The 8,753-nt window shown below is 38.7% G+C and overlaps 1 protein-coding gene across 1 annotated transcript in view; it reads right to left on the bottom strand.

Annotated features, from left to right (window-relative positions):
* Positions 1-5,283: 5,283 nt before the first annotated feature.
* Positions 5,284-8,753, bottom strand: part of LOC119583801 (CTD nuclear envelope phosphatase 1 homolog) — a 13,587-nt gene continuing 10,117 nt past the window's right edge. Inside the window, exons 2-6 of the mRNA XM_037932501.1 lie at positions 8,155-8,221; positions 7,112-7,302; positions 6,355-6,583; positions 6,002-6,154; positions 5,284-5,769 (exon numbers count right to left, since the gene is read on the bottom strand). Coding sequence (XP_037788429.1) covers positions 6,009-6,154; positions 6,355-6,583; positions 7,112-7,302; positions 8,155-8,221 — 633 coding nt within the window. The 3' untranslated portion in view covers positions 5,284-5,769; positions 6,002-6,008. The remainder of the gene's footprint in view (positions 5,770-6,001; positions 6,155-6,354; positions 6,584-7,111; positions 7,303-8,154; positions 8,222-8,753) is intronic.

Genomic DNA, 8,753 nt, shown 5'->3' with positions numbered 1-8,753 from the left:
GCCTCTGCCTGAGTCCACCCAGCACCCGGCCTTCCCTTTCCCTCGCCTTTCGCTGTCATCCACGAGTCCCTATCCCAACTAAGACGACGAAGATAAACAACGACAGCTGAGACAAACTCCGGATGAACTGCTATCTGGCGGGAATAGACCTTGTCTGGCTAGGAATTTGGGTGGGCAGAATTGTTTTTATAATAAAATAATATGTACTCCATTAACTGTACACTACATATTTGCACTTGCACAACGAAAACAAAACAAAAACAAAATAATTGCACATTCTACTGTACAAGTTATTTAACAAAAAACAAAAAAAAACAATGACTTTGTGACTTTTTACAATGGGTGGAAGTTTATTCTTTCCCACTTAATTCTCCTCTAATGAACGAACAAACACAATACACTGCACGCGCCCACACATGCACACACACACTCAACACAATCAGTCATTTACGTGGCCTTGAAGACAACTCTTCGATCTCGATGCCCATAATTTCACTGATGAGGGTGGAGAGGCACTGCAGTTACCAGGTGGACAGAAAATAGTTTAAAATAATAATTGTAAGAGTACAGAGAGATAGAAAGCTTAAAGAGGAGAGAAAGAAGATAACTTTGCCTCCTCCTTCCTTCTCTTCATAGAAAGAAAACTCAAAATTCCTTTTATCATTAGGTGAAAAGAAAAAATGTAGTCACGAGTTTTTGCTTTAGCTTCAGTTCTATCACAAGCTGAGCACTGTCCATGGGGGAGGGGAGGGGAGGGGGGGGATCAAGCCTTCAAGAGAGAGAGCATGTGTAGAGATCTGGTGACGTCAAGGAAGACTGCGCTGTCTTAGCATATTCTTAGCATATCTTCCTCAAGTCTTCGGAATTCTTGGCTAGCATACCTTAAGTGGGCTTTGTGCTCTTGAAGTCTTGTTCTTTTCTATTTTTTCTTCTTTGCATTGGGGATTCTTGCTGTGAGCAAGTGTGTGTGTGTGTGTGTGTGTGTGTGTGTGTGTGTGTGTGTGTGTGTGTGTGTGTGTGTGTGTGTGTGTGTGTGTGTGTGTGCCTGTGTGTGTGTGTGTGTGCCTCTGTGTGTGTGTGTGTGCCTCTGTGTGTGTGTGTGTGCCTCTGTGTGTGTGTGTGTGTGTGTGTGTGTGTGTGTGTGTGTGTGTGTGTGTGTGGGTGTGTGTGTGTGTGTGTGTGTGTCTGTGTTGTGTGTGTGTGCTTGTGTGTGTATGTGTGCCTGTGTGTGTATGTGTGCCTGTGTGTGTATGTGTGCCTGTGTGTGCCTGTGTGTGTGTGTGTGTGTGCCTGTGTGTGTGTGTGCCTGTGTGTGTGCCTGTGCCTATGTGTGTGTGTGTGCTTGTGTGTGTCTGCCTGTATATGTGTGTGTGTGCCCGTATGTGTGTGTGTGCCCGTGTATGTGTGTTCCTGTGTGTTCCTGTGTGTGTGTGTGTGTGTGTGTGTGTGTGTGTGTGTGTGTGTGTGAGTGTGTGTGTGTGTGTGTGTGTGTGTGTGTGTGTGTGTGTGTGTGTGTGTGTGTGTGTGTATATATATATATATATATATGAAAGTGCTTATATGATTTTTGCTACCATACATATATGAAAGCATTATGTTTTAGCTGAATATGTATAAATGTGTACTGTCTTTACATATATGTAAGAGTGGATCCACATGTGCTCACCAAAATATTTGATGCAAATGACTGGAAAAATCAAGACTTCATTTACATCTTGTCAGTAAAACTGGTTACCACTGGCTGATCTTGTTCATTCCCAATTGGAACTTTATCTTGGAAGCCAAAGTGTGCCATAGAATTATCTGAAGAGAGAGAGAGAGGACTAATTATCATCATGAGAGATACTAGGTCGACTTTCAGTGTAGGATGCTAATATGAGTATGGTGTTGCCAATCAACACACAGACTTGTCATTGCCTTATAAATCAGGCAAGAAAAATATTTGAAAATTATGGCAATGCCAAAATACAGGACTTAAAGACATGGGGGGCAGAGATTATGACAAAATAAAGAAACTAAAAACATTAAGGTAAAGAATAATAAATGCCTAAATGTGGTACCTTACCTTGCTGGCCTGTGGTGGCTGTGACATTCCCACAGGTCTTCACACATGACTGGCGCTTCGTGCAAATGTATGTTCAAGAGCTCGAGTGGCGCAGAAAATGCAGAGTACTCTAAACCACATCTGGGCACTTAGGAAAGAGCAGAATCCTCATAACCTTGACTTGAGCAAGGAAGAATGGAGTGTCATCAACCAAGGAAAAGTTCCTCTCTCACACTAAGGAACAGGTAATGCTGAAGACTTCACCAGACTTGCTTCCAGAGAACAAACACAGTCACAACCAATGACAACTGTATGGCAGAAGGGTATATACATATAATAGATACATATACACTTGTTTCACTCAAGCATTTCATGTTTATCAACCCATAATATTTAATCCAAGTGATCTAACATTTTTATATTTTCAGTGAAACATTTGAGACATCTTCAATCTAACAGCAGAACATTGATTGAAAATGACACTCTAGTTCTATCAAATGTGTCGCAGAAGACCACATCAAGTCAATTTCTCATTTAGTGAAGTCCAATTTTTTAATATTCAGCCAGTGCCATGAAACTATTTTTGTCAGCCCTGCAGATTGTCTTGGAGACACTTTTTTTTCCCAAAAATTTCCTTCCTTTTCTAAAAATTTACAGAATACCCTTGTTCAGTTTCACATATATTTTCTCCTCCAACTTCAGTCTGGGAGGTATAACAAAGCAGCATTTTATGCAATCACTACAGTTCAGTTTAGAAAATTGGCATCACACTATTTCAAGATATGAGAAGAGACCTTTCGCTTCCTCTAACATCTTCACATTTCTTTTAACTTTGTCTTTTAACTCTTAACTTTGCCTGACAGCATTTCATTACCGATGAATTTTACACACCTTTACTTTTCTCTCTTGGCTTTTACCACTCACTCATTTACATATACTCATGCATGCATGACAAAGACAGACAGACAAACAAACAAACAAAAACACACACACACACACGTGTAAAAAAAAAAAAAAAAAAAAAAAAAAAAAAAAAAAAAAAAAAAAAAAAAAAAAATATATATATATATATATATATAAATATAAATATAAATTTATTTATATAAATACATATATTATATATATATATACACATATATATATATATATATATATATATATATGTGAAAATATATATACACACATCCATATATGTAAAAGTAAAACAAGAAAGAGAGTGAGTGTGTGTGTGTGTGTGTGTGTGTGTGTGTGTGTGTGTGTGTGTGTGTGTGTGTGTGTGTGTGTGTGTGTGTGTGTGTGTGTGTGTGTGTGTGTGTGTGTGTGTGTGTGTGTGTGTGTGTGTGTGTGTGTGTGTGTGTGTGTGGTGTGTGTGTGTGTGTGTGTGTGTGTGTGTGTGTGTGTGTGTGCTAATAAAACACAGACTAACAGACAAACACGTACATACTGTTTCCTTTTTTACACTGAGAGATCTGGCTCCCTCCAATTCCTTCGGAAAAGATGAACCTCATACAAGCCTAACCTTTTCCTAAACTAAATTTCTTTTTCATAACACATCCCTAGAGGTGCTGACAATTCATACACATAAGCCACCCTAGTGCTACATCACTCCTAAGAGCACTGCCCCCTAAAATCAGACTCTTTGTGAGACAGGGTAACATGTCTGAGTAACACAACAGCTTTCAGTCTTCTCTTGACAAGCTAAGTAAACAATCATGAGAGAAAATATTAATAGACTTTATAAATCAACATGAAAAAAATCCCCAAATTCTCAAGAAAATAAATTAACTCTTTTAATAATATACTCAGAGCAGTATTTTCACTTTACCTTAACCACACATCTACCCAAGACACCCTCCCCTACCATCAAAGTACAGACTTTCCAAGTAAATTGATGAAGAAAAAGAAGAAAAGTAAATAGGAAAACATCACACAAGTTTTAAGTAAAAACAATCACATCCATAAATGCAATGAAAAACAAGGAATATTATCTTTCTTCTTTTTTATCAACAAAAATCAACAGCTCTTTTTTTCAATTAAAGCTTGATGCTTAAAGATGAAAGTGGCTTTTAATGAGTGTTTAATTCATACTTAACATAGCAACAACAATTAAATCAACTTTTTAGCTATGAAACTATCTCACACTCCAAACGTGCAATTTCACTGTTAGTCATCTAAGTACCTCCCAATTCTGGGAATTAAGTCAAGGAAAGTGATGATGATAAACCATATCACATTTTTAGGTACATAGCCTCTTTTGACTGAGTCAGCCATTACAGTGCGAGGAGACTGCACACCTGACCTCCTTCCCCCATGTGTGATGCAAGTGGTATGTGCACCTCACAGAAATTAAATGGCATAAAAAGACAATTAAAAAGGCTTCAGTTCTGCATGATCACTGATTTAGGCAGAGGAGCACAGGGAGAGAAGTTTGTTCACCTGGAACTTGACCTACTTCTGTGGAAGACTTGCTGATCCCACAAGTCAGCCTGTGGCATCCTCACTGGTGCCATATTCTACAATTGCATGTGGAAATTCAGCTTTGATCTTTAGGAACCTGGCCTATAAACTTTCTGCAACAAGCAACTGGGAACCCTATACCAAATTCTAAAGCCTATTTACCACCGAATTTCTTATGTCCTTTCTTTAGCATCCTGTAAAAAAGCAAGACTCTTTCTCTTCCTTCCACACAACATGAGTCTCCTCACAAGAATGGCGCCACCTTCCCCTAGCTCCCTCCCCCTACCACCGCCCACCACCTGCCATGGTCTGCCCATCACCTCAGTCCTGGCACCCAAGTCCCTCTCCACTTCCACATCTAAAGACCTGACTAAAGGATATATACTTTTTAAAAGAGCCTGCACCTTGTGCATTCAACGATGGACGACACCAATACAGGCACACACTCACAAACGTACACTCTTACAACCAATGTTTATAACCTTTGTACCTTCGTGTGTTAGTGGGTAGTCTCCATTTTGACACATCGAGGCCAAAAAGACCCTTCATATGACACAGGGAATAGTTTCCGTGCCCCCAAAGGGTTGATATTCTAGCAGAGCTCTGAGCCCACTTTACAGACTCACGTGGCCTAGTTGTGCTAAAGGCTGGACACTAAACACAGTAAAACTTCTAGTTCTCATTCTCTCTCTCTTGTTTTTATTTTTTTAATCCTTTTTATTTTATTCTCTCACATTTTTTTTTGGATTTTTTTTTTGTTTTTTAAACATAAAGTACATATATCTTCTAAGATTTTTTTTATTTCTTTTAAACATTACTCCATATAAAAATGTTTTGCACACACTATAAAGGTAAAATTTGTCCATTGTCAGAAAAAAGTTGTGTACAGGCCTAAGCGCCCAGCCCAAATGTGACTGGAACGTGTCGCCATCTATACCACACACAAAAAAAGGGGGGGAAAAAAGGGGAGAGAAAAAAAAAAAAAAAAAAAAAAAAAAAAAAAAAAAAAAAAAAAAAAAATCATATACAACAAAGGTGGCGTCAACACTTTCAACATTCATTCTAAACCCTCACATCCACGGAAGGGGGTTGGGGTTGGGGGGAAATGGGGAGGGGAGGGGGAGCATGAGAGTTCTCCGGTGGCAGCGTCCACAACACATGGCGCAGCAGGACGCGGCACGGGCCAAGCCCCCATGCACCCCTGAGACCAATAACAGTGGCCAATAGTTAACTTGAAAAGCCACAGCCACACGCTACAAACTACAACCCTGAAAGGAAAGATGAATGCACATTATAGCATTTATATAGAGACAAGCAGATTACTCGAAAAACAAACATTGACAGACAAGAAAGGCAGACATATGGATGGATGGATATATATGGATATGCATACAGATAACAGGCATATATATATGTACATTACCTACACTGTGAAGTATTCCTTAATTTCCCATATTCTACATGTTTTGCAATTCACCTTACAATACAACTAATACCGACCTGAGTGCTACCATAAACGGTGGAGATGTAGGTTTCGGGATAAGACCGAACGTACATCAGCTGTAAACCGCAGTGCATCTAGCACGGGCAATAAGTTGAGTAGGGAGGTGTCCAGTGGATCACTGAACCACGACTTGATTGGCACTGCATTGTCTATAGGGAGGAATATAAAGGCATGAAATGGATATTTGACCATGTTTCCAGTTTAAGGCATTTTAGGCATTTGTAAACCTTCAACAAGATGAAAGACATCAATAGAAAAAGGGGAAGGTGGAGGAACATCAAAATCTATCAGTATTTTACCTTCATCCATAAAAGATAATCAGTACATAAAAAACACTCAGAGCACCCACCTGGATATTGCCTATATGCACCGGGGGAATTGTCCAGAATGAATATAGAGGCCAGATCTGGACATATGGCAGCTAGGTCCTTGGTGTAGCTACCGTAATCGAGTGTGCAGTGCTGCCTATAATATCTACGGCGTAAAATCCCTCGGCCTCCGTCCAATTTGTCTGCCACAGCTGCTCCATATATCTCCATACTGGCTGTGAATACCACAAGGTCATACCACTGTGACACCTGCAAGAAGTACAGTTGGTGTTAGAGGATGGATGAAAATATGCAAATGTTTCTCCTAATACTCTGCGAAATAAAAAGTCCCACTCAGTAGCAACTTAAAAAAATACAAATTGAAAAAGAATAACACAAATATCACTTTTCCCAGAACTTTAGAAAATAGGAAATGAATTTCTAATAACAACCTACTCTTTGCTGAAGACAAATACTAGGCTATCCTTTTCTTTTTGTCTTCCTCACTCCCTCTCACTCTATAACCCAAAGTAACCAGCAGTTCAGCAACAGTATACAGTGCAGATAGCAATGACAGATATGTAATGGCAGAAAATTTTTTAAGACAGGCGATGAAAAACATGACAAGTGCTAACTTTGCCATGCAACAGTGGCTTATGATAGGGCAGATAACCTTTATCTCAAAGACCCTAATAAACATTCTTTAGCACCCCCCCCCCCCAAAAAAAAAAAAAAAAAAAAAAAAAAAAAAAAAAAAAAAAAAAAAAAAGTGGTGGAAGCACAAGCTGCAGCACTCACTATGTCCAGAAAGAAGTCGACGTGGGGCCTTTTGTGCACAAAGAAGCGTACAGGGTGCCGATCAATGGTCACCTTGAGCACGAAGTCTGGGGGCGTTCCTGGCTTAACCATTTGCCTAATAACTCCATCGTGGTGTGAGTGAATCAGGGTCTCATCCAGGTCCAGTACTAACACTTTGCGCTTCACCAAACCTTCAAGGAGGGGTGAGGGAACAATGATAAGGATTATTTGCTGCTATGTAGTGTGCACTTTCTTCTGGAAAACAAACATACAAAAATCCCATTCTTCAAAACCAATGAGTCATCTAAACTACAACTAAAGCCAAATAGAAATTGTAGTCGAAGACGTAGAGACTTTTGACCCACTGAATACATATATCCCACTTATGTTAGAATACTATACATTCTTTTATCAAAGTTAAGCAAAACTTACAGGAGATTTTTCAAAGCCAAAGAAACAGTTACAGTTAAGTCTACATACTGACAAAGCCCTATGCATTTCAGCTGCTTTGTTGCCAAGGGTATTACTGAGTTCACAAAATGAGAAACTCTAGCCTACCATCATGACACTGACATAGACACACTACAATATCAAAGGGTTTAAGGATATTGACTGTATATTTAGTTTACATTGGCAGCTCTTTTAGATACATGATAATATGACACTGGTATCTTATTTCACTGATGCATTAGCAAGACATTGGAATTTATATTTTACTTGATGATCAGTTTCAGGGTTTTTACTTTTTGCCTCAAAACATTTTTTTTTAAATACTTGTACTGCATTTGTTTACATATTCTGTAAAACAGAAATTATCTGGTAATAAAATAGTACCATACTTAGAAATCCTTTAAATAATTTTTTGCATATATACATTTTTTTCAAGTCTCAAAATCAGGGGGGCATTCTAGAAAGAAGAAAAAGAAGAAGAAGAAGAAGAAGAGAAGAAGAAGAAGAAGAAGAAAAAGGAAAAGAAGAAGAAGAAGAAGAAGAAAAAAAAAAAAACTACTACTTCTGGATTTTCCTATTACACTATCACTTACTTAGTCGGTGTTTAGACAGGGGTGAGAGGGGCAACACTTCGTATTTCACTGGCTGGTACTGTAACACCTGCAGAGAGAGAGAAAGAGAGGTACTCAGAATAAAATAACATAAGCAGGCAGAGAAATGAAGAAAACCAAAGCAAACGGATATCAAAATTATCTAAACACACACACACACACACACACACACACACACACACTCAAGAAAAACAACCACAATAACTGTCCACTGTAGTTTTGTTTTGTGAACTTTGTATACATACAGAGGTCTCCACATGAATTTAAGTCATCAAGGCGTCAATTTGTAAGCTTAACCGACCTCACCTGATATCCCAATCCTTTGCAATTTCTTTTCTAACCCTATTAATGTCATTACTGCTATCAATATTGTTACAGACATTGGGATTATAATGTTATCATCAGTACTAACAGAAACAAACAATAGAAAATATAAATAAAGTCACTGAAAATGAAGCAGGACTCATAATAACTGACTCCTTGGTGACTAAGCTCTTGTGATGCCGTTTCCGTATAAGCAAAATTAATAAACTAAAATCACTGTGGACATGGCATCAGTGGCTAAACCATAAGAGAGAGAG

This window comes from Penaeus monodon, chromosome 17, assembly GCF_015228065.2.
Source record: "Penaeus monodon isolate SGIC_2016 chromosome 17, NSTDA_Pmon_1, whole genome shotgun sequence".
In the NCBI taxonomy this organism is placed as follows: domain Eukaryota; kingdom Metazoa; phylum Arthropoda; class Malacostraca; order Decapoda; family Penaeidae; genus Penaeus; species Penaeus monodon.
This window is presented reverse-complemented; position numbering and strand designations above follow the sequence as displayed.